The sequence below is a fragment of the Tursiops truncatus genome, chromosome 20, assembly GCF_011762595.2.
Source record: "Tursiops truncatus isolate mTurTru1 chromosome 20, mTurTru1.mat.Y, whole genome shotgun sequence".
In the NCBI taxonomy this organism is placed as follows: Eukaryota; Metazoa; Chordata; class Mammalia; order Artiodactyla; family Delphinidae; genus Tursiops; species Tursiops truncatus.
This window is the reverse complement of record NC_047053.1, coordinates 40,702,439-40,726,894: the sequence shown is the minus strand read 5'-3', so window position 1 is coordinate 40,726,894 and position 24,456 is coordinate 40,702,439. Positions and strand designations below refer to the sequence as shown.

The window sequence follows — 24,456 nt, the reverse complement described above, 5'->3', positions numbered from 1 at the left end:
CTTGAAAATGCCACATTATTAGCAGGCTTTGGCCCTTTGGGTCTAAGGTTCTCTCTGTCCCAAGGCTGCAGGCCCCTTGCTGTTCCTTGGGTCAAAGGTTGCTTCACAGGTCGTTCCTTTCACCACCGCCCCTCAGTTTTGTCTTTTGTAGCACTGGTTAATTTTTAAAATTATGTTATTATATTATCTGATTATCCTCACTGGAATGTAAGCCCTATGAGAGAAGGGATCTTTCCTGTCTCGTGCGCCGTTTAATCCTCAGGGTGAACCTGGGATTCGAAACTAAGTCTGACTCCAAATTCCGCGCTTTCAGCCACTACATTATGCTGCTATTCGGTAAAGAAAGCAGAGGATGGGCTTCTGCGTTTTCAGGCAAGCAAGAGTGCAAAAAGAGATACCCTACGGGGAGAAGGGAGCAGGTTGAAAACATCCGGCCCTAGGACCGCAGCGCCCTCTCGTGACCTTTCTCTCCGGAAGCGTTTGCAGCCCTCTGGTGCGAGGGCGCACGCGCGGCCGCCGGGGTCTCTCTCTGGGTCGCGCGCGAAGCGGGGACGTGAGGGGAGGTTCCGCCTCCAGGGTAGAAAGGCGCCTGCGCCGGCGGTGCTCCGGTCGGGACGCGCATATCTCGCTTCCTCCCTCCCTGACCTGTACGCGGGTGGGCGTGGGAGGAGGCGGGGAACACTGGAGGGGAGCGAGGGGGCGGGTGTCGCGGGAGGGAAGGAGCGAACCGGAGAGCGTCGTCCTGAGAGGAGTGAAGGCGGCAAAATGGCGGACCGCTTCTCCCGCTTCAACGAGGACCGAGACTTTCAGGTAAACACGGGCGTCGCCGAGGTCCGGGGAAGGCGCTGGCCGAGCCGGAACCTCCTCATCCCTCGCTCCCAGCTCGCTTTCTCTCCGGGGTCTGCTCCGGCTTCCGAAACGGCTCCCTTTTCTCCCTCCTCTGATTCCTCAAGGGGCCTCCCGGTTTGAGGCGAGGCCGCATCTCCTCTCACCCCATATCCTCTTACCTCTTTACCTCAGGCCGCCGGGTTTACGGCCTCGGCCTGTTCGGGCTGCGGGTTTGGGAGCCCCAGCCTGGCTGCTGGGGGTGGGAGGAGGGCTGTGCTGCCCTCGGGTGTGCCCAGCGTGTTGCGGGCGCTGGGCTGTCTCCCAGGGGACACGGCGGCTTGGGTTGGGGTGGGAGGGCGGGCTTGGGGCGAGTGTTGCTGAGACCGGGGCTCCCGAACCCCTGGATTTTGCTCGCACGGCCCTTCTTGGGGTCCTTCCCCCTCTTTCCTCATTGTAACAGATAAATCCCTTTCATTGTCTATGTTTCCATATCCTCACCCGGAGAAAGAGGGCTTTAGTTATCAGACGCCTTCTTGGTTAGTCAGACATTGAGATTTCTCCGGGCGTAAATGTTGCTGTTGTCATTAGACCATTAAATGGGCTTGGAAAACAGTAAGTTACAGGATGATGGTCGATGTAAGCTTAGCCCTAAATCCTACCTCGAGAGATTTGTAAGAAGCGTCCTGATGATGGACTACAAGCAGGTGATGACTAGTACCAAAAGCTTGATTTTTCTTTCTTCAGTTGCAGACGTTGTATGGAAAAATGTCCTTGCCGTGGCAAGCATTATTGAGGAAAAAATTAAGGCCAAATTAGAACAACACGTCTTTCGGCTGTTTCGAATACCTTCCAGTTAAGCATTGTTACCGCAGCAGTTTCGGGTACTAAAAGGGATTTAGCAGACATGGGCTTAAAATACATCCTCTATCTCAAAGAAACCACTGCATTACTACCGCATATCCTGGCAACAGCAGTTTGGGTCAGGGGATGCCGAGCTCAAATTATTATCCCGCTGCAGATCTTTCTCAGAGTAACACGGGAATACACGGGATAGGTTTCGGAAGGCAGTTTGAAGGCTTTAAATTCCCCGAGATGTTTGGGTTGGTAAATAAACAGGTAAAACAGTTAAGCCAACACTGTTAACAATCTAGTGCCTAGAACGCTTATGAGAAGTTTTGCAGCAGTGAAGGATCTGGGGCTGTTGAAAAGCCTTGTGATCACGCGCCTGCTGATAGCTGCAGCACAACACAGGATCTCAAGGTGTTTAAGGCTATAATGCAGGTCCTGGGAAGTTGGAAGCCATCAGTTCGTATTAGCCATTTGAACCCTGGGAAAGGTGATTTTTTTGTTTGTTTGTTTTAGGGAGCACCATAAAACATGAGTAGGCTGCAAGATGTGTGGGATTTATTGGTAGTTTTTTAAGGAGACATGTTGGTAACAAATCCTCAAGTGCTTTTCAGAGGAGAGAATTTGAGGATCACTTAATAAAATTGAAAATAAATAATATGGACAACTAAGTTTTGAGGGGAAATGTTTGTCAACCACAGGATTTCAGCAGTCAAACAAACAGGATTTGCAGGGCCTTGAAAGATTTTGAAAACTGGGGAGCAGAGTATGAATGCCGTCACCTGAAAAAACTGAGAAAGCCTCTACTTTTTCAAGTAAGATGACTTTCTCTTTTGATGCTGTAGTTGCGTTTATATAAGATCTGCTTTTGGTTGCTTGGTAGTCCTTTGAAGATACTCCATATATTTTATGCACTGCTTTTATATTGGAATACCCAATTCCTGCTGTATTGGGTCAGCCAGGTAAATATTGGTATTTAAAATTCGGATGTCCCAGCATTATGGATAAATAGGGCATTGGTAATGAAAAACTTTTAGACAATTACAGGATAATAAAACTTCTGTAGATTATTGTGCTAACATTAAAAAAAAAATTCATTTAAAAATACTTAAAAGTACTGTTTTCTAGATGTTTTAATAAAAGGGAAAATATAGATTGATTTTCATTAATGATGTCATTTGATTTAGTTATTGGAGAGAAGACATAATAGGATGCGCCTGCATATAGTATATCTGAAACGTTGTTCAAGGTCAGGTTATTCAAAATTAACTGTGGCCTTCTTTTAAGGCTTTAAGTGATAAATGAGGTGAAGCTAGTAAGTACACTTGAAAACAGATCCAAAGTAGGTTTCCAGACACAGTGCACAGATCCTGTTGCTTTAAACAGATCTTTTTCTAGTACTGGAAATTTTTCTGTGCACCTCCTCTGGTAAGTTCTAGATGATTATCATTTTCTTTGCCTTTAATTTGGCAAGATAATTTAGAATTTCACTCTTTGCCAGTTTACCATCAAGTGCAAATTTTGGGGAGTTTGAATACTGTCTCTTGAATTTAGTATGGAGTCAGAAGTGGCTTCACTATTAGATTTTGTGAACACTTGAAGTTTCAAAGGTGTCTTGTATAATATAGTGAGGAGCTTAACTGGTATGCCACTTGAAGCACTTATGAATATAAAGAGTAATTATTATCAGGGACATATGTTTGAAAACATTTGATAACTTCATTTTAATAAACAGGTACTATTCTATGAGCTTTATGTGTGTTATCTCATAATCTTCACAATAACTCTAGGAGGTAGGCACTATTACTCTCATTTTCAAATGAGGCAGCTCAGGCACAGATAATTAAATAACTTGGACAAGTATACGCAGCTGGTAAATGGCAGAACCTGGATTCAGACTTTGTCTTTTTGACTTTTGAACCTGTGCCCATGACCATTATCTCTACTGGCAATTATGTATTTTATATAACTGTAATCGAGTCATCAAATGTGTAGGATAAACTTATAGGTCACAAAGAATAAATGAGCTTTTAGAGAGGTGATACAATTACAGTTTTTACTCTGTTCCGTTTTGTGCAGATCTGTTTCTCGTTGGTCTCCCAAGGCTTCTAGGGAGGCTCCTGACAGTAGTAAGTTACACCTTGTTGTACAGGATATATTGTTAACTTGTTTTAGTTCAGACATTCTTTTGTGTACCCCTTTTAGGTGGTATTTTATCTTTGGAAGTCTTTGTGATTTAGGCTGATGTATTTATTTTTTTAATGTTTTAAGAGTTTTAACTACTCCTTTAAGAATCTGACCTCAATTTCTGAATGAGACATGACTTCTGCCTACGTTTACCAGATTAAGGCATACTTGTTCACAGATTGAAATGTTACACAAACTAATGGAAAATAACATAGTATAATTTACAATATAGATGTGTTCAGCACTTTGAACTACAAGTTCACTAAAGAAAGTATTATTTGTACAGTGATGTACAGCTATGAGGTGTACACACTGCTTAGCATTTAGTGGTTGCGCAGCTATTAGCGATGATGCAGCTGAATGTTAGTGAGGAAATGTTCTTCAGCTTGTGTACCTGCAGAGGACTGGTGATTTAGAGTAGCCTCTCATTTCTTCTTGTTCTGAATGTATTCTGCATTAGATTTCTAATGAAAAGGAGCTACAATAATAGATCAGTGAGTGATAATGAGAGAAACAACTATCTTAAAAGTGATAATAAAAATGTAAAAATTACCCAAGAACTTCCTATAACCTATATAGTAATCATAATGGTACACAGCAATAAGCAAGTCATGTATTACTTTTATGTAGTATGTTTGTAGGATTCCTTTTTGTGTTTCATATATGATACCAGGATGTGACCTTCAGATAATTCTTAATTGAGACCATTAAGTCAGGAGGTTTACAGTTTTAAAATATTTAGGTCATAGAAATATATTAATATATTTTCTGTGTGGGTCTGTGTAATAGAGTTGGCATTCTAATGCAGGCATGCCAGAGATCACACATGGGCAAGTGTTCTAATCTCTGTTTCCTGTGTTTCCTATCATCTGAAAGATGCCACTAGCTATGAAAATCATTGTCAGCTTTGCTTGGGAGACTGAAACTTATGCAAAATCATTACTGTTTCGTTTCCCATATACATTATGATAGGTGGAAAGGATTGGAACCAAGGCTGTACAAATTTCAAAATACTGATGATGAAGTGGCATGATTATTATTAGCAGATGCAAAATTATTGGTTAGTATATTCTCAAGGGATCAAGAGTGGCCAAAGAAAGGTCAGCATAAAGGAAAGCTCTCTGGTGGTGATTTGAAGGGTAGAGGGTATATATTTAAGGCAAAAGGCACTTAAAAACGTGGGGCATATTAAGGAATAACATCATAGAGACACTTATAATTTGCGTTGAAGGGAGGATGGGGTTGGCGAGAAGTGTGATCATAGGGCTCCATGTGATGGTACCCTTGTTTATTTGTTTTCAAAGTAGGCATGGAAGACCAAGAAGAAACAAGTAAGATCTAGACAAATATATCGTTAGGCTGAGTGCCGTCAAAATTATAGAAAAATAGGTGTCCCTGTTGTATTCCTTCCTTTTAGTCTGTATGTGTCACAGAATTCTCATTAAAGTACTGCGAAGGATTCTTTTATCACATTTTCTCAGGTCTTTAAGTTATATAACCAGAACTAAAGTTTGTGACTTAAAATTTTTTTTAACGTATATAATTAGCTATCCTGATTGTGCTGCTTCATTGCTGAGATAATTTCCATATAAATTCAGTCTATTTGGGTACATGATAAAATGAATAAAGAACAGTCTGTTTTTTCTTGATGTGGTCAAGATTACCATTTTTGGAAAAGTTGTAGCAGAAGTTCATGAAATCTTGAATTATGGATTTGAAACCCATGTAGAGGTTTCATTTTTGTTCTTGTGATTTAATAAGTTTCTAATATTTTATTAATGAAAATGGATTCCAGCTTGACGTAGACATCCAGTTCTTGAATTCTATTCAAATTCCTTCCTGAAACAACTTGGTACTTTATGCCTGGCATTCTCTTTTCATATTAGCATTGCCATTTAGTATTAAGTGAAAGCTGACTCATGGCAATTACCAAAGGAATTACAAATGACCACCACAAGTCCTGAAAGAAGGCATTGATTTGATATTGCAGTGAATACCAGAAGATGTTGTAATGATTTTCCAGTTATAAGAAATGAATTGTCCATTTAACTTGGAAGTCTAACCAAATGTGCTTAATGCATATTGTATTAATCAGTGCAAAAAATTAAATATGCTCAGGCTGAATATACCGTGTTGTCATTCTTACACAAAATGATATCTTTGGGATTTAACATACACTTAGTATTTTATACTAATTTAGGAATGTATGGGGAAAAAGTATAGCTAAAGTTGGTTTGGCATTGTACATAGGTTAATAGCACATAATGTTTTAGTAAGTGCTATAGAGAGTAAGAAATTAAAGTTAGGACCCAAAACCACGAGTTTCCTGTTTCTTGCCTTAATTCTTCTTCTTACTGACAATCTTAGGGTAAGATAAATCTTGTGTTTTGTGTCAGTCAAGCAACCAGAAAGTTACCTTTGTAATATTACATTTACTCTCATCTCGTGAGGTTCCAATTATTTTTTGCTATCCTTGCCACTCTTTAGCAATTACATTGATTTCGAGAGGGAATTTCAATTTATTGCTGTGTTTTATAGAACTGAAATACAAAATAGCTCTCCAGGTTTAAAGTTGTAATAGAGAAAAGTCATTGATCATGGTGTTTTTTTTTTTTTTTAAATAAATTTATTTATATATTTTTGGCTGTGTTGGGTTTTTGTTGCTGCGCGGGGGCTTTCTCTAGTTGCGGCAAGCTGGGGCTACTCTTCGTTGCAGTGCGCGAAGTGGTGGCTTCTCTTGTTGTGGAGCAGGGACTCTAGGCGCATGGGCTTCAGCAGTTGTGGTGCACGGGCTTAGTTGCTCCGTGGCATGTGGGATCTTCCCAGACTAGGGCTTGAACCCGTGTCCCCTGCATTGGCAGGTGGATTCTTAACCACTGCGCTGCCAGGGAAGTCTAATCATGTTTCGTATCTGACATTTTAAATAATGATTGTTGGAAAAGTTAGTGTTCGTATCTCATGGTTCATGTAATAGTATTTTTCCAGAGTTGATGAGAGAAGAACAGCTTAATTTTTCACCCTCTTTATAGGCAGTACTGATAAAAAATCAAGAAATTAATTTGATACTTTAGGTCTTGACTATAGAAGAAACTAAAGCTGATGCTTGTGGATTATATGCTGTAGTGTCAATAATTTCTCTTGTTGCTATGAGTAAAATTATGGAATATTTTTAAAGAAGGGGCAAAAGTGGTTGAAAATTTAATTGGTTTAATACTACTTTAGGGTATCATCTGCACAAGAGATGCAAAGGAGTTTATTTACTTCAAGAATATTTTTTAGAATATAAGCTAATTTTAAAAATTGTTAAAACAATATTTGAATAGGGGTTGTACTAAGAATAGTATGTATGTACTAAGAATAGTATGTATGATTATGTGGCGGAGTTGGTTAAGAAGTGGTGTTTTTCAAGGAGCTATTGTTTTAGCTGGAGAGATAAGTAATAATATTAAGTTTATTACACACAAGACTAGCATGATTATCAGATGAATAGTATTATAGTCAATAAATGCAAAACCCTAAGGAAAAGAGAGAGCCCTTAAAATGGAATAATTAGGTGTGCCTTTATGAAGAAATTAGCATTTAAACTGGGTCTTGAAAGATGGGTTTGCATCCTTGCAAAGGAAAAGAATGGGAGGCATTCAGTTGGAGAAAATAGGGTAAAAGTATAGAAGTGGAACTAGCAGAATTGGTTTTTGTAGGACAATGAATAAAACATTGGGAATAGGGGAAAAGTGAAAGCTGGGGATACAAAAGTAAGTTTTATTTTAATGCTGTAGCCAGGCATGTACTGGCTATTTAAGGTGTTGTTTAAGCAGGGGAATAGACATAGGAAGATTGATTTAGATACAGTTGTGTTAGATATGCTTTACATACAGTTAAAGCTGTGATAACCAGTCTCCATTAACCAAAATTAATGTGAGTGGGGGCAAGGGAGTAGAGGGCGTATACAAGGGCTATGTGATTTTAAGCGTGGCAGAGAGATAAGTGAGGACTTTTGGGGTGGAGGGTAGAGAAAAAAGTTGGATCAATGGATTGTAGGTTCTGATGGGGTTTAAGAATTGTTGGAGTGGAGGTACTAGAGGGAATGAGCTGGAAGGACAGAAGGTTGTGGTTGGAGAGCACAGTGTTTGAAGTAGAGATTATGGAAGGGTTGAAATTATTAGTAATGACCATGAGAGTGAAATGGCTAAGGTAGAATGGAGGTCAAGATCATTATAGGAAAGGAAGTTAGGGAACTGAGGCACCAGGGTGTTGTAAAATCATCTAACCTGGATATTAGAATGGTAATATTGTGTAGTTGCATAGTCATGGTTTAATAAGTGCCCTTGTATACATTCTTGTCTAATTCTCCCAGTAACTCAGCAAGATAAGTAGTATAGGTAGTAAGTCTTTCATAGATGAAGAAACTGAAGATAAATTAAGTATTTGCCTAGTACAGAGCTGAGTTTTGAACTTTAATCTTCTGATTTCTTTTGTAGCATTCTTTCTGCTGTGGTACATAGTTTGGCCTCTTTTTGAGGAGATGAGTGTTGGTATTGTCTACATTATGCAAAGCATTGTTTCTCTTTAATACATAGCAGCATTTTCTACCAGTTAACTAACTGGTAGGAAATAGTTGGTATGCTTATCATTAAATATTTTTTTTCCCAGAACCATCTCAGCTTAATCGGTTCTTCATGACTTCTTGCTTGCCTTTTTGCTGTTTATAGGCCTACCAGAAATTCCATTCCATTTCCCAAACATTTATTGAGTGCCTGTTTGTTAGCACAGCATCATAAAAAGATAAGAAAATAAGATTTTTAAAAAATTAGTCCATTTTGTTAATTTGTTCCAGTAAAAGAGTAGATGGCAGAGAAGAGTGGTACTTCTACTGGGTACTGTCAAATTAGGGTACCAGAAACTTATCCATGACCATTATAGCATCAAAAGTTGACTGCTGTGGAATCTAATGATGCTACTGTCAGCTACTATTTTTTGAGTAGTTTTACATGCCAGGCCTCGTGCCAAGGCGTTTTGGAGATATTTATCTAATCTAAGTAACCATCCAAACCAGGTGGTGGTATCCTTCATTTTACGTAAGAGAAAACTGAGAAATTGAGGCCACACAGTAAACTCAGTTTTGAACCTTGTTTTCTCCTAAAATATGACTTTTCCTGTCTTTCCTGATTGTTTCAAGTATAAGATACAAACGCACTAACTTGGTTTCTAAGACTCTTAAGCATCTGGTGCCATTGTAACAGGTGTATTTCTTTTCTTCCCCCTCATTGTCCTGTCCTGCCATTTTGTAGTTTATGTTATTATCTGGACATGCTAGGCTCTTTCATTGTTTTTTGTTTTTGCATATGCTCTTACCTGCCTGGAATTCCTACTACTCCTTCTTTTTTTAAAAAAAAATATTTATTTATTTATTTGGTTGCACCAGGTCTTAGTTTCGGCAGGCAGGTTCCTTAGTTGCGGCATGCGTGTGGGATCTAGTTCCCTGAGCAGGGATTGAACCCAGGCCCCCTGCATTGGGAGCAGGGAGTCTTATCCACCACGCCACCAGGGAAGTCCCCTTACTACTCATTCTTCAAGATTCAGTTTGCTGTTGTCTCTGTCGTCTTCCCTAGGCAGAGTTAGTTGCTTCATTTTCTGTGCTCCCACAGCACTTTGGTCATATTTCAGGAACAACACTTTTATTAGTAATAGTAGTAGCTAACAGTACAGAGTGCTCTCTGTTAGGTACTGTGGTATGCATTATTATATTATGTAATCCCCTGGTAAGGTGGGTTTTATTTTTATCCCCATTTTACAAAAGAAAAACTTACCCACTTCACACAGCTAGTGAGTCGAAGAAGTAGGTTTCAAGTAGTTTGGACCAGTCTCAGCCTTTAACCACTGTGTTGTTTTATTTCTCCTACGGTATACTTTGTAATACTTATTATAATACTTATAATTTATCTCATCTCCCTGGACGTGGAACTCCTTGAATGCAGTCTTTCTTGTTTTATTCATTTTTCTAGTATTGAGTCAGGGTCTGGCACCTACAGGTTGCTCAGGTATTTGAATTAATGGTTAAGTAGAGGCATGTATGTAGGAAGGAAAGACTTCGTAGAGTCTAAGAAGAATGTCCAGACTTGGTGGCTCAGCTTCCTGCTGTGCTGTGGATTATCTAGGTTGACCTGTTAGTTCTGTAACATCCTAAAGCCAGTTGAAGGATATTTCAAGTGTGGAGGTTGTCTTACGGAGAGTTATAATCTCACTTTATTTTATATTGTATATAATTTCAGCAATCTTTTAGTTGTGAGTTTCCTTTTGTGTGACACATTGTACATACACATTGTTTTTCCTTGGACTAGTGCAGAATTTTTGTTAAACGTCTAAATAGATAGACATTTATCATACCAGCCAGTGGTGAAAATAGTAAGCATTGCTATGGGTCTCAGAGGACTTCTTTTTTTTAAATTAATTAATTAATTTTTTCTATCTATTTATGTCTATCTTTGGCTGCGTTGGGTCTCCATTGCTGCGCGTGGGCTTCAGTAGTTGTGCCACGCAGGCTCAGTAGTTGTGGCGCATGGGCTTAGTTGCTCCGAGGCACGTGGGATTTTCCCGGACCAGGGCTCGAACCCGTGTCCCCTGCATTGGCAGGTGGATTCTTAACCACTGCGCCACCAGGGAAGCCCCTCAGAGGACTTCTTAACTATTGTCTCCATATCTTTTTGAATGCCTCAAAAATGGTTTACTGACTTTGCCTGCATTTCTGAAAAAGGTCGACTTCTCCTATGCGGTTTTAAAAAGTTCCTAATTTTTCAGTGTAATGAGTTTTTGGAAACCAGTCCTTTCTTGTTCTAGTCAAATTATCCAGAAAATTTGATATGTCAAACAGATGTACGTGTATTTTTAGATGAGTGTGTGATATGCTTATACCCTTGACTCAGTGTAATGTGTTTTCAAGTTCTTAGATATTTACTGAGATGATTTAGCCAGTTATCTTTCCTACCAGATTACATAGAGTTAAGTTTTATAAGTGAATTTATTCTTCTGGGTTACTCACTGGCCTCAACAGTGCCTTAAAATAATAATTCATTATTTTGTAACTCTTTAAATCTCAAAACCTATGCAGTAATACTGTAGTGTGATCATCTGGAATTTACAGCTGGGGAAACAGGCCTAAACCCAGAGAGTGGTTTGGTAATCTGCCCAAGGTTATACAGCTAGCAGACAGTAATGATTTGATTTCTGGTGTCTCTGACTTCAGAGATCTTTGGCTTTACGATAATATACTGGAAGGCACTGGAAATCAGACTATATCATTAAGAAAACAGTAGTGAAGAACTGGGGTTTTTGAGGAATTGACCACAATGGTGTTTCTGTCTACTTTCTAAATTGAAATAAATTTTAAATATACTAATAAAAAAACAATAATCCCCCAGAATGTCCTTTTTTTTTTTTTTTTTCTGGCCAAGCGGCTTGTGGGATTTTAGCTCCCCAACCAGTGATAGAACCCGGGCCCTTAGCAGCGAAAGCGTGGAGTCCTAACCGCTGGACTGCCAGAGAAGTCCCAGAATGTCCATTTCTTTTTGGGTAGGTTTTTCATCCTGAGACATTTTCTTTCTGAATTAAGATAATACTAGAATTAGTTTATTTGGAATGAGTAGGGCAGAGGGAGACAGAGATGAATTCTCATATTTATTTGTTGACAGAGGAGGACTGTTTTTATTCATAGATGAAATACGAAGCTGTTCTGTATGGCTCTGTCTGCTAAACAAAACTATTTTTGGTCCATGGCAGGTGGAATCAGCATCATTATACGTTTTGTATTTAGAAAGTCCAGATTATAAACAAGTATGTTATTTGAGTTGTGACGTAGGACTGTGATTAATATATACACTTGGAGACATTAGACAATCTCTAAGGGGCTAATGGTAAATACAGTACAAAAGATAAATTTTGGTTGGGGAGATTTGGAGCAGAGAGACAGGAACATCTACAGTATGCAGCTAAATAGCCAGAGCCAGGTGCTAAGATAGGGTTGGCATGAGTGGTACAATAAACTGCCAAAGATAAAACTTTTAAACTTGGCTCATGCATAGTCTAGATAGGAAAAGCCAGACAGGATTTAAAATCTCAGTCTGTATAATCCTTGTGTTAATGATTGATTTGACTGTTCAGATCAGAACTTTGGATCTGCCGACTTTGACTGTGAGTAATGTTTTTCTTTTTTTTTTTTTAAGAAATGGTATTAAATTTTAATAGTCATAGGAATATGGAAGAGACTCACCTCTTTAGGGTCTTAAATATTGTGTTTTGCTATTTGAAATTATGGGCTGTTTGTTGTGATCCTTAAAGAATTGTCCCCCACTTTTCTTTAGCTCTAGTTTTCCCTATTAATTACCATATAGTTAATCACTGGAAAAGGTACAGCTGTGGGATTATGTGGATTCCGAAATTAGCACTGGTTAGCAAAAAACAAGATTATTTATATGGATAAATTTAGGGCAACCCCTGTCTCTATTTATATTTAAATGATCACTACAGCTAAATTTGTAATGAGAAGTTTCCACATTTGTCCTGTGCTTGGAAGCAGAATCCTTGACCTGTGAGGAACTAGAGCTACCATGTACTTTAATGACACGCAGGTCAGTCAGTTTCTATTCATTTGTAGTTAGACCTACCACAAGTTGATACTTTTTTGAGAGAAGAAGCAGTTGAAAGAAAGTCAGCTGGGTGTATGTATACATGTGTGTGCATTTAAAAATCTTTGACACATTTTTTGGTGTGTGCGTGTCTGATCTTTTTGAACTTACATTTCTGATCAGCATAAATGACAAACTATATTTGAATTCTGAAAGCAGGTAATATTTAGAAAGGAAGAGTTGATTTAGACAATGGAATAAGTGTTCAAAGCAGTCATCATTGAAACCAAATTTTAAGAATGCTCTAACATAGGATCTGTGAATTTTCACTAGGGTGACCCAGTGTTTGGTTTATGCTTCTTGTCCTGGCTAATTAATAACGATTAGCACTCCCTTTTACTCTCAGAGTGCCCTGGTTTGTATGATACGATCATTTTACCTCTAACGGGATTTGAGAGATCTAAATGTGGTTTTGAAAGCAGGGTAAAGCAGAAAAAATTACTTCTCTTCAAATCCCTGTTGAGGTCTTCAGATAATCGGATGCTATAGACTATTTTTGGAAAGAAGGATCTTAGTTCATCTGAATGACTTGAAAAAAATTTTTGTGGGGGAGAGAGGCAAGAAATAAAATATCATTATCATCATCATCATCATCATCATTGCTACTACTATCATAGTTTGTGCCCTGGGAGTTTGAAATCACTTTTTATATCCCTTCCTTTGTTCTTCGTTTTGCTTTTCTAGTAACGACATTCAGAAGGGACAAAAGGATTCAGAGTGAAAAGTTAAACCGCTTAACCTCAAAGACAACCACTATTTCCAATTATATGTGGGTTCTGTCAGAGTTACTTAATATATACAAGCATTCTCCATTCTACCTTTCCAACGGTAGCATGCAAGCACATTTTTCAGCACTCTAATTGTTTTCTCATAATAATATGCTTTCAATAATAATAATAACTAAAAGATTTTTGTTTTTATTTTAAACTAATTTATTTTAAACTTATTTTAGACATATGGAATGGTCCCAAAAATAGTATAGAGGGTTTTGGTATATCACTCACCCAACTTCTCCTGCTACAGTATTTGTACAATAACCATAATATAATTATCAAAACTAGGAAATTAACATTGGTAAAATAATATTAACTAAACCATAGAGCTTATTTGAATTTTACTACTTTTTCTACTGATGTCCTTTTTCTGTTCCAGAATCCCATCCAGGATTCCACATTGATTACATTTAGCTATTCTTGTCTCCTCCAATGTATAACACATCCTCAGTCTTTCCGTGTCTTTTGTGATAACTAGGTTTTTGTTTTTGTTTTTTTAATTTTTTATTTGGAGTATAGTTGATTTACAATGTTGTGTTAGTTTCAGATGTACAGCTATACATATAGATATATCCACTTTTCTTTTTTTAAAGATTCTTTTCCTATATAGGCCCTTACAGAGTATTGAGTAGAGTTCCCTGTGCTATACAGCAGGTTCTTATTAGTTATCTCTTTTATATATTGATAACTAGGTTTTGACTAACTCTGCTTTCTATAGGGAATATTATTTCAGAATTATGGAGGCAAGGTTATTTTTTTAAATCTTTGGGCTTTGTATGGGAATGTAGTGGAAGGAATATGAGACTAAGAATCAGAAGCCTTTGTGAATTTGTGACAATCTCTGTATCCGTTTATGTATCAGTTCTCTTGTTTGTAAAATAGTGATGATAAAAAAAAAAAAATCCCCTAAATTCAGCTGATTCCCAGATCCTGTATTGAGTATCTCACGAGCTTATCCTAATAACCTTAGGATAAGGTTTCTAAAGGTATTTTATAAAACTAAAAGAAGCTGTACATGTCTGTGTGTATGGAGTGGTATTGACCCTTCCCAAAACTTTTTTTTTTTAAATAAACCTTTTATTTTAGTACAGTATTAGATTTACAGAAAGATTGCTAAGATAGTACAGAGTTCATATATATACACATAACACCTCATATACTTTGTGCCCATTTTCCCCTGCTGTTAACATTTTACATTAGTATGGCATATTTGTACTAAAGAGCCAATATTGATATATTAGTAGTAGTAGTAGTAGTAGTAGTAGTAGTAGTAGTAGTAGTAGTAGCATTTGGCCTCACCAAGAGGCATGTGGGATCTTAGTTCCCTGACCAGGGAACGAACCCGCACCCCCCTGCATTGGAAGCGTGGAGTCTTAACCACTGGACTGCCAGGGAAGTCCCTTAATACATTATTATTAACTTTATTCAGATATCCTTAGTATTCCCCTAATGTCCTTTTTCTATTCCAGGATCCCATACAGGATATCACATTACATTTAGTTGTCATGGCTCCTTAGACTCTTCTTGACATTGAGCAAAAATTTAGTTAATGTTATAATTGTCATTAATTTTGAGTAATTAATACTTAATAAGTATTTCAATTTATCATAAGTACCTATATATATTCTCTAGCTCAGTGGGGCCCTATGCTTATGTTTATTGTATATTTGTTTAATCTTCTAAAGCAAACCCTTTGACTTGTACATTTGTGTTTGGGGCATTGTTAGATAAATTTATGACTTACTTGATGTAAAAGCCTTCATTAGGAGCATGGATCCAAAATTTAACGTTGTTCCTATAGGTAAGAAAGATTTGCTTTAAATGATCTGTTTCGGGGGAAACAAGGGACTGCTTGCTTCCTTTGCTAAAGAAAAAGGAAGAGTTTCATATATCTTCTTTGACCACCTTCATGCCCAACAAAAATATAGTCCTTCTTAACTCTTCTTTGAGGAAGGAGCTATCTAGTCTTCAAGGCAATTCCCTCCAAATCTCCATTGTCTTTGATCTTTTCCAGCTCCCCCTTTGTTTTCTTTATATTTGGTCCTGCTCCCCACTTCCTTAAAAAAACTTAATAAACAGTTTTAAAAAGCAAATCTTACTATACTACTCTCTTTCTTAAAGACCTCCACTAGCTGCATATAGCGTAAATCATAGATCAGAGAATAAATCCTGTGCTCTACAAAGCCAGCCTTATACTTTTCAGTAGAAGAGTCTCCACACTCCACCTGCACCTGGCTATGATCCAGCCCCCTTCCGCTTTGAAGTCTTGCTTGATACTCCTAGTCTGTGCTCCCCCAGCTCTTCATTTACATCTCTGTTATGGCACTTAACCATATTGTAATTCACTGTTAGCTATTTCCTTCTCCATAAGGCAAATTCCTTAAGTCCAGGCACTCTTTCTTTATCTATGTGTCCTGTGCCAGAACACTTCCTAGTAGATGACAAAAAATTAGTGAATATTACGTGTTGGGTTAGAATAACATGTCCTTTTATGTAAATAAAGAGAGAAGAGGCTTGTTTATACAAGATGATTTTTTAACTGTTGTAAGGACTCAGTATTTCCACATCCTTGCCCTTGTCCCCTAATTTTTTCAGTCTTTTGAAGGTGATTTGTGGGATTCCCTGGTTGTCCAGTGGTTAGGACTCAGTGCTTTCATTGTGGTGGCCTGCGTTCAATCCCTGGTCAGGGAACTAAGATCCCACAAGCTGCGTGGTGTGGCCGGGGGAAAAAAAAAAAAAAAAAAAGGTGATTTGCACTGTTCAAATTATGCCCTTAATGGGGTGTTTTTTGTAAAATACTTTTTCCCAGACATTCTGTTAGACTCAACTTGTAGGTAGAACTTTAATCTTATTCCTAGATATAGCATGTAGTCCAATAGCCTCTTGTCACAGGTAAGGAAGCTTTGTGCTAATAACGTCTTTAATTTTTTAGAACATTGTGCCCCCTTTATTAAAATGTATTATTAAAAACAGTAATACAGGGAGTTTTCTGTGTGTGTGCTTGAGGCAGGAGGGGTGCACTCCTGCTGCACTGGCTACAGGTGGGGGGTGAGCTTGGCGGTGACGTGGTGCCCTCACATGACTGGGAGCTGCAGAGCAAAGCAGCCTTCATCCCTCCAGGGAAAGTGGAGCAGGTCTGTGGGTATAAGTGTTGCGGTAGTGCACTCGTGGCGAGAATCGGAGAAGCAAGAGACAGCAAGGATAGGCCTAGGAAAATGAAGAAATGGAGCAGCCCATGCAGAATGGAGAGGAAGACCCCCCCTTTGGGAGGGGGCGAAGGCCACCAGCCAGCAGGAAATAATACACAGGGAAAGGCTCTCCGAGTTGCCTGTAATTTCCAGTGGGCCATACCCAGTAGACAGGTCAGTGATGGGATGGGTGGAGATGGAAATGTGCATGGACGGGATGAGAGAAATCAGGAGAAAACTTAGGGAGCTGCAGTTGAGGAATTGTCTTTGTATACTTGTAGGGGAGCTCTCTAATCACCATGACCATCATGATGAATTTTGCCTTATGCCTTGACTCCTGCCATTTCCCTTGAGATTAATACTGTGATTCCCAATGTTGTTTTCTTTTTCCTTTCATTTTCCTGATATGCCTTTACTGATCCATTTGCTGTGAATCTTATGTAATTTCCATGTGTCAGGTGTTACCAGCTTCTAATTAGAGATTGCCTTGGCACCCAATCTAAGTTTTTCTGTCAACAGTACAGTTTCACCCATTCTCCTGGAAAAATGTAAAGTTAATAAAACAATTAAAAAGCTTCTAAAAAAGCAAAAAAAAACAAACCCCCAAAACGAAAACAGAACAAGTAGTACAAATATAAAAGTGGATACTGTTTAAAAGTTCAGGCTACATTGTAACAAAGTAAAACGTGAAAGTGCTGCATTCTCCATTTCATTTCTTAGAGGTAATCATTGTTATCAGTTTTACAATTTTGTAGTCAGTTTTTTTTTTAAATAAATTTATTTATTTATTATTTATTTTTGGCTGCATTGGGTCCCCGTTGCTGCGTGCAGCTTTCTCTAGTTGTGGTGAGCGGGGGCCACTCTTCATTGTGGTGCGCAGGCTTCTCACTGCAGTGGCCTCTCTTGCTGCGGAGCTCGGGCTGTAGGCCTGTGCGCTTCAGTAGTTGTGGCTCGCAGGCTCTAGAGCGCAGGCTCATAGGCTTAGCTGCTCCGTGGCATGTGGGATCCTCCTGGACCAGGGCTCGAACCCGTGTCCCCTGCATTGGCAGGCGGACTCCCAACCACTGTACCACCAGGGAAGCCCTGTAGTCAGGTTTTAAAATGGACATACTGTTTTGAAGAAATGCTTTAGAAATTTTGACTACGGGTTTACTCAAGTTATTAACTTTTTTTGTTGCTACTTACAAAAAAATATAGACTTTATTTTTTAGAGCAGTTTTAGATTCACAGCAAAGTTGAGCTCAAAGTTCAGAGTTCCCATATATCCATTCCCCCCTTCACATCAACTGTCATCAGCAATTCCCACCAGAGTGGTACATTTGTTACAAGAGGTGAACCAACATTGACAAATGATTATCAACCAAGGTTGTAGTTTACATTAGGGTTCACTGTTGGTGTAGTTCAGTGGTTTTGACAAATGTAGTATAATGACATGTATCCACCATTATAGTATCATACAGAACAGTTTCACTGTCCTAAAAATTTCCTATGCTCCATCTATTTATCCCTTCTTCCCCTTTAAGCCCCTGGCAACCACTGTTTTGTTTTGTTTTGTTTGTTTTTTTAACTGTTTCCATAGTATTGCTTTTTCCAGAATGTTACATATTTGGAGTCATAACAGTATTATAACCTTTCAGGTTGGTGTCTCTCACTTAGTATTAATAATATGTATTCAAGATACCTCTGTATCTTTTTGTGGCTTGATAGTTCATTTCTTTTTAGCGCTGAATAATATTCTATTGCATGGATGTACCACGGTTAATCTGTTCGTCTATTTGACATCTTGGTTGTTTCCAAGTTATAGCAATTATGAATAAAACTACTATAACTGTCATGTGCAGGATTTTGTTTGATAAAAGTTTTAAATGCATTTGGATACCAAGGAATGCAATTGCTGGATCGTGTGGTAAGGCGGCTATGTTTAGTTTTGTAAGAAACTGCCAAACTATCTTCCAGAGTATTATTTTGCTTTCCCACCAGCAGTGAATGAGAATTCCTGTTGCTCCCACATCCTTTCTAGCATTTGGTGTTTTCAGTGTCTTGGATGTTAGCCATTCTAATATGTAGTGGTATTTCATTTTAACTTGCAATTCCCTAACGAAATAAGATGTTGAGCATCTTTTCATGTACTATTTGCTATATGTATATTTTCTTTGGTGAGGTATCAGTTTAGATATTTTGCTCAGTTTTTAATTGTTGGTGAGGTATCAGTTTAGATATTTTGCTCAGTTTTTAATTGAGTTGTTTTCTTATTGTTTGAGTTCTTTGTATATTTTGGATAATAGCCCTTTATCAGATGTGGTTTTTTTGCAGATATTTTGTCCTGATTTGTGCTTTGTCTTCTTATTCTCTTGACAGTGTCTTTCACAGAGCAGAAGTTACACATTTTAATAAAGTCCAAACTTATAAATTATTTCTTTCATGTATCATGCCTTTGGTGTAGTATGTAGAAAGTCAATACCAAACCCAGGGTCACCTAGATTATTGCTAGCTTTTACTTGATTTTCATGTCATCACGTTTATTTTGGTGGTAGATGAAAGATGTTTTATGCTTCACCACCAAGGGTTATTGGCTTTGTGGTTAACATTTTGCTTTTGTGAAAATTGATGGTAATTATGTTTTTGTAGTAACAAATTTTAAATGTCAGCCTTTTTTTTCCTATAGGGTACATTTAATTCAGTTTAAATCTGCAAATTCGTGGAATTTTAGACCAAGAAACAACATAAAAGAGTGTCTAGTTCAAATTCATTTTATAAATGAGTACAGAATGGATGAGAACTATAACATGATTTGTATGAGATCAAACAGCAAATTAGTAATAAGAATAGGACTTAGGGCTTCCCTGGTGGCGCAGTGGTTGAGAGTCCGCCTGCCGATGCAGGGGACACGGGTTCGTGCCCCGGTCCCGGAAGATCCCACATGCTGCGGAGCGGCTAGGCCCGTGAGCCATGGCCACTGAGCCTGCGCGTCCGGAGCCTGTGCTCCGCAACGGGAGAGGCCACAACAGTGAGAGGCCCGCGTACCACAAAAAAAAACAAAAACAAAAAAACAAAAAACTAAATTTTAGATGTTTGTCAGATGTTTTTCTTCAGGTATACTTACCATCTCCTGTCACATTTGCTTAACACTGCTTAATTCTTGTCCACATAGTCTTACACAGTCTTTTTGATTTTTTCCCCCTTCCATTTAATTTCAAATTAACATATTTCTATATAGTTTTAAAACTTTTGTGATGACTCCCTAATTGTTGCATTAATAAAATAGTATTAAGCTCTTCCCCTGTTGGACATTAGTTTCTACTTTTTAAAATATAAAAGAAGTGTTACCGTGAATATCATCTGCAATTTAAATTTGTAATAGCTGTGGAAAATGTGATATTCTTCTCCCAGTGTTCCCCCTCTTACCTTTTCCTTCTGGGAAAAAAGTCACAAAGTAACGCAGCATAATGCATAACTATATTTATTTATTTAAACATTTTTAAAAATTACTTTTTATTGGAGTATAGTTGCTTTACAATGTTGTGTTAGTTTCTGCTGTACAGCAAAATGAATCACCTATACGTACACATATATCCCCTCTTTCTCAGATTTCCCTCCCATGTAGGTCACCACGAGCACTGAGTAGAGTTCCCTGCTCTACACAGGAGGCTCTCATCAGTTGTCTACTTTGTACATAGTATCAGTAGTGTATATACGTCAGTCCCAATCTCCCAATTCCTCCCACCATCCCCTTCCCCCTTAGTATCCATAAGTTTGTTCTCTACGTCTGTGTTATAACTATATGTATTTTTGAATCAACACTATTTAAAATACATTTCTGGGGAAATATTTTAAAATCTATTTTAAAGTGGTATTGATTCAAAAATACATATAGCTTTCATTTTAAATATTGAGAGGTAAACATAAAATGATTATGATTTCTATTAGGGTATGAGTATTAGAGTATTTAAGTATAAAGTTCAAAAGAAAAAAAATATGCAGTTAAAAACGGGACCTCCATCTCATCTCTTGTCTCTTAGACACTTAGGTTTCTGAGTTAACCTCTAGAGTCAGCCTCGTATGTATTCTAGAGCTGTCTATGCATGTTTTTTACTTTGTTTTATTTAATTTTAAAAACTATCAGTAATATGGATTTTTATTTTAACACATGTATAGATGCAAGTAACTACCACTATAGTGTGTTTACAGAATAGGATTTAAGCTTTTTTAATGCTTAAAAAATATTTTTTTAAGGGTGGAAATGTAGAAATACTGGCTTTTCCCACCCTTTTTCAGTTTTTTTAAAAAATTAAAGTATAATTAAGATATAGTGAAATTCACCCATTTTATTTATTTATTTATTAAAAATTGAAGAATAGTTGGGGCTTCCCTGGTGGCGCAGTGGTTGAGAGTCCGCCTGCTGATGCAGGGGACGCGGGTTCGTGCCCGGGTCCGGGAGGATCCCACATGCGGCGGAGTGGCTGGGCCCGTGAGCCATGGCCGCTGAGCCTGTGCGTCTGGAGCCTGTGCTCCGCAACGGGAGAGGCCACAACAGTGAGCGGCCTGCGTACCGCAAAAAAAAAAAAAAAAAAAAAAATTGAAGAATAGTTAATTTACAGTGTTGTTAGTTTCAGGTGTACAGCAAAGTGATTCAGTTATACATATAAATATTCTTTTTCAGATTATTTTCCATTATAGGTGAAATTTACCCATTTTAAATGTGTATAGTTTGTGTTTTAACAAAATGTGTCATAGGGGACTTCCCTGGTGGTCCAGTGGGTGAGACTTCACCTTCCAGTGCAGGGGGCCCAGGTTCAATCCCTGGTTGGGGAACTGGATCCCACATGCATGCCGCAACTAAGAGTTCATATGCTGCATCTAAGAAGTCCCGTGCAGCAACTAAGACCCGGCACAGCCAAAATAAATAAATAAATAGGTAGATAGATAGATAAATAAATAAATAAATATTTTTAAAAACTGTATCATAGTGTAGCCACCACCACAGTCTACAGCTCCTGTCAACCACTGGTCAGTTTTATTTTCTCTAATTTTGCTTTTTCCACATGCTATATAAACAAAATGACATTTCAGTATGGTTTCTTTCACTTAGCATAATGTGTTTGAAATTCATACATGTTTTTGCTTATATGAGTAGTTTTTTCCTTTATATTGCTGAAAAATAGTCCATTGTACGGGTGAACCATAGTTTTTAAATCCATTTCCCAGTTGAGGGACATTTAAGTAGTTTCCAGACATTCACAGGCAGGTTTTGTGTGAACGTAGGTTTTTCCTTTTACTTGTGTAAATACCTAGGGACAGTATTGATGGGTTATTTGCTAAGTGTATGCTTAAGTTTATAAGAAACTGCCAAACTTTTCTAATGTGGCTGTACCATTTTACATTCCCACCAGCAATCTATGAGAGTTTCTGTGCAATTCCATCAGCACTTGATATTGTTGGGGGTTTTTTTAAGCTATTTTAATAGGTGCATAGTGGTATCACCTTGTGATTTTAGTTTGTATTCCCCTAATGATTAATGATGTTGAGTGCTTGCCATCTATATATATTCTTTGGTGAAATGTCTGTTTAAATCTTTGCCTACTTTAAAACTGAGTTTTCTTATTATTGTGTTTTGAGAGTTCTTTATGTATTTTGGATACAGGTCTTTTGAGATTTGTGAATATTTTCTCCCAGTCCAGGTTTTCAATATTTTCTTTTATAGATTGAACTTTTGGGGTTGTATCTTAAGAAATCTTTGTCTCGCCCGAGGTCACCAAGATTTTCTCCTGTATATTTCTTCTAGAAATTTTATAATTTTAGGTTTTACATTTAGGTCTGTGATACATTTTGAGTTATATTTTTATTATGGTGTGAGGTATGGATTGAGGCTCATTTTTTTGCATATGAATACCTAGTTCTAGCACCATATGTTGAAAATACGTATTTCTCTGTTTTTGAACCTTTGTCAATCAATTAATCATAAATATTGTAAATCAACTGTACTTCAAAAAAACATAAATGTGTGGATCTTTTCCTGGACTCAAACTGTATTATTAATGCTCTTTTGTATTGTGTTAGATAGATGCAGAATGATTTGAAAACTTAGCTGTGTTTAGAATCTGGTATTTATGAACAGTAATTTGTAGGGAATTCTCTGGTGGTCCAGTGCTTAAGACTTTGCGGTTTCACTGCCGCCCCGGGTTCAATCCCTGGTCGGGGATCTAAGATCCCACATCCCGTGTGGTTCGGCCACCCAAAAAAAGATTTTGCTAATGATTCATGATCTATTTGGAAAAACTCGAGTTATTTCTCGTGTACTAAGGATGAACTGGAATGGGTTTTCCCAGATGGCATTTTCTTTTTTGTAGAATTACTTGGTAGTTCACTAATAATATCTGTTTAAGTGTTTGTGCTTTTATTATATCATTTTTGATAGTGATAAATTTGGGAGCAGTTCTTCTTTGATTTGAAACACGGTTGTCCTAAGTTAACTACTCTAAAGATTTAATTATTTTAAAAATAGTACCCAATTATTGTTGGTAGTTTGAGATTATTCTTTTTTTTGTTTTTTTTTGTTTTTTTTGCGGTACGCGGGCCTCTCACTGCTGTGGCCTCTCCCGCCGCGGAGCACAGGCTCCGGACGCGCAGGCTCAGCGGCCGTGGCCCATGGGCCCAGCCGCTCCGCGGCACGTGGGATCCTCCCGGACCGGGGCACGAACGCGCGTCCCCTGCGTCGGCAGGCTGACTCTCAACCACAGCGCCACCAGGGAAGCCCGAGATTATTCTTTTAAAATTAGATCATATCAAGCTATAGAATGAAAGAGAACTATGAGATTTGGCTGGACATTGGTGTTCTATAATACTGTGAGGTTTGAGTTAATCTAATTATCTGGATATTTATTATTTCGGAATTTAGCTGTACTTTGCAATTAACACCTTTTAAGTAACTGTTAAACTTTTAAATGTTGGAATAGAAGTTAAAATGCCAAGAGGCAGGTGTTATTTTAAAGAGATCGTTGGACAAAATATTGAAGATTAAAACAGACTTTCAAGATTGATAGCTATTTTTTCACATTTTAGTGTTTGTTGATGATTGCTTTTTCTCATTCTTGGAAGGGATACCTGCTATTAAATCCTATTCCATTTTTAAGATTAGCTTTTTGTCTTTGGAAACCCCACTCCTGTCCTATTACTCCTTTCTTTTTTTGGATAGACTCTACCACACAGTTTTATTATTTTTAATGTGGTAAAATACACATAACATAAAAATTTTCATTTTAATTATATTAAAGTGCACAGTTCAGTGGCATTAAATACATTAACAGTGTTGTACGACCATTATCACCACTGTCTAGTTGCAGAACTTTTTCTTCACTACAAGACCACCATTCTTCTCCTTAGGGACTTCACATTCTGGTGAGGGAAACAAGTAACCTAATGTTTATGATACAGTGTGGCAAACTATATGTTGGAGCTTGCTATCATTAAGCTTTATTCTTTCAACTGAAATTTTACTTTGAAAAAGCAAAGTGATTTTTGGTTAGGTTAACATTCAAGTTGTCATACCACTCCACACCTGAATTAAATTTAGGCTAGACTGAAGTCTTTAGTCTTTTGACTTTGGTCAGTTCAGGACTCACAAATCCTCATACCCTCTACTTTGTAACACGAAGGAAACCGGAAAATTGATACTCTGATTTAAAGCCAAAGTATGGGCTCTTCCTTTCTCATGGAGCAGAGAAAACCAGGATTAGAGAGAATTTCCTAGTTGTCTGCACCTATCCTCAATTGAGCTGTTTTGACTTATTCTAATTGCAGTGACAGCTTGCTTGATTGTGGTCAAATATGGCATTATACAGGCATGCTTATCTCTTTTGGCAGATCATTAGAGGAATAGCTGTATTTGGGATACTGTGTCAAGAGATTGTTTCTGAATTCCTTGAAACTTTGGAGTTAGAACTTGATGATTTAAAGTTG

The 24,456-nt window shown here is 37.9% G+C and overlaps 1 protein-coding gene and 1 pseudogene across 3 annotated transcripts in view; both read left to right on the top strand.

Moving 5' to 3' along the window:
• Nucleotides 1-560: 560 nt before the first annotated feature.
• GPATCH8 (G-patch domain containing 8) overlaps nucleotides 561-24,456 on the top strand; it is a 98,464-nt gene continuing 74,568 nt past the window's right edge. Inside the window, exons 1-2 of one of the 3 annotated variants that reach the window (XM_033848327.2) lie at nucleotides 696-810; nucleotides 2,376-2,489. In XM_033848327.2, coding sequence (XP_033704218.1) covers nucleotides 766-810; nucleotides 2,376-2,489 — 159 coding nt within the window. In that variant the 5' untranslated portion in view covers nucleotides 696-765. Of the gene's footprint in view, nucleotides 811-2,375; nucleotides 2,490-24,456 lie in introns of all 3 variants that reach the window. The other 2 variants (XM_033848328.2, XM_033848329.2) reach the window with 2 other exon arrangements.
• On the top strand, nucleotides 13,653-24,147 carry LOC141277308 (protein BEX3-like; annotated as a pseudogene).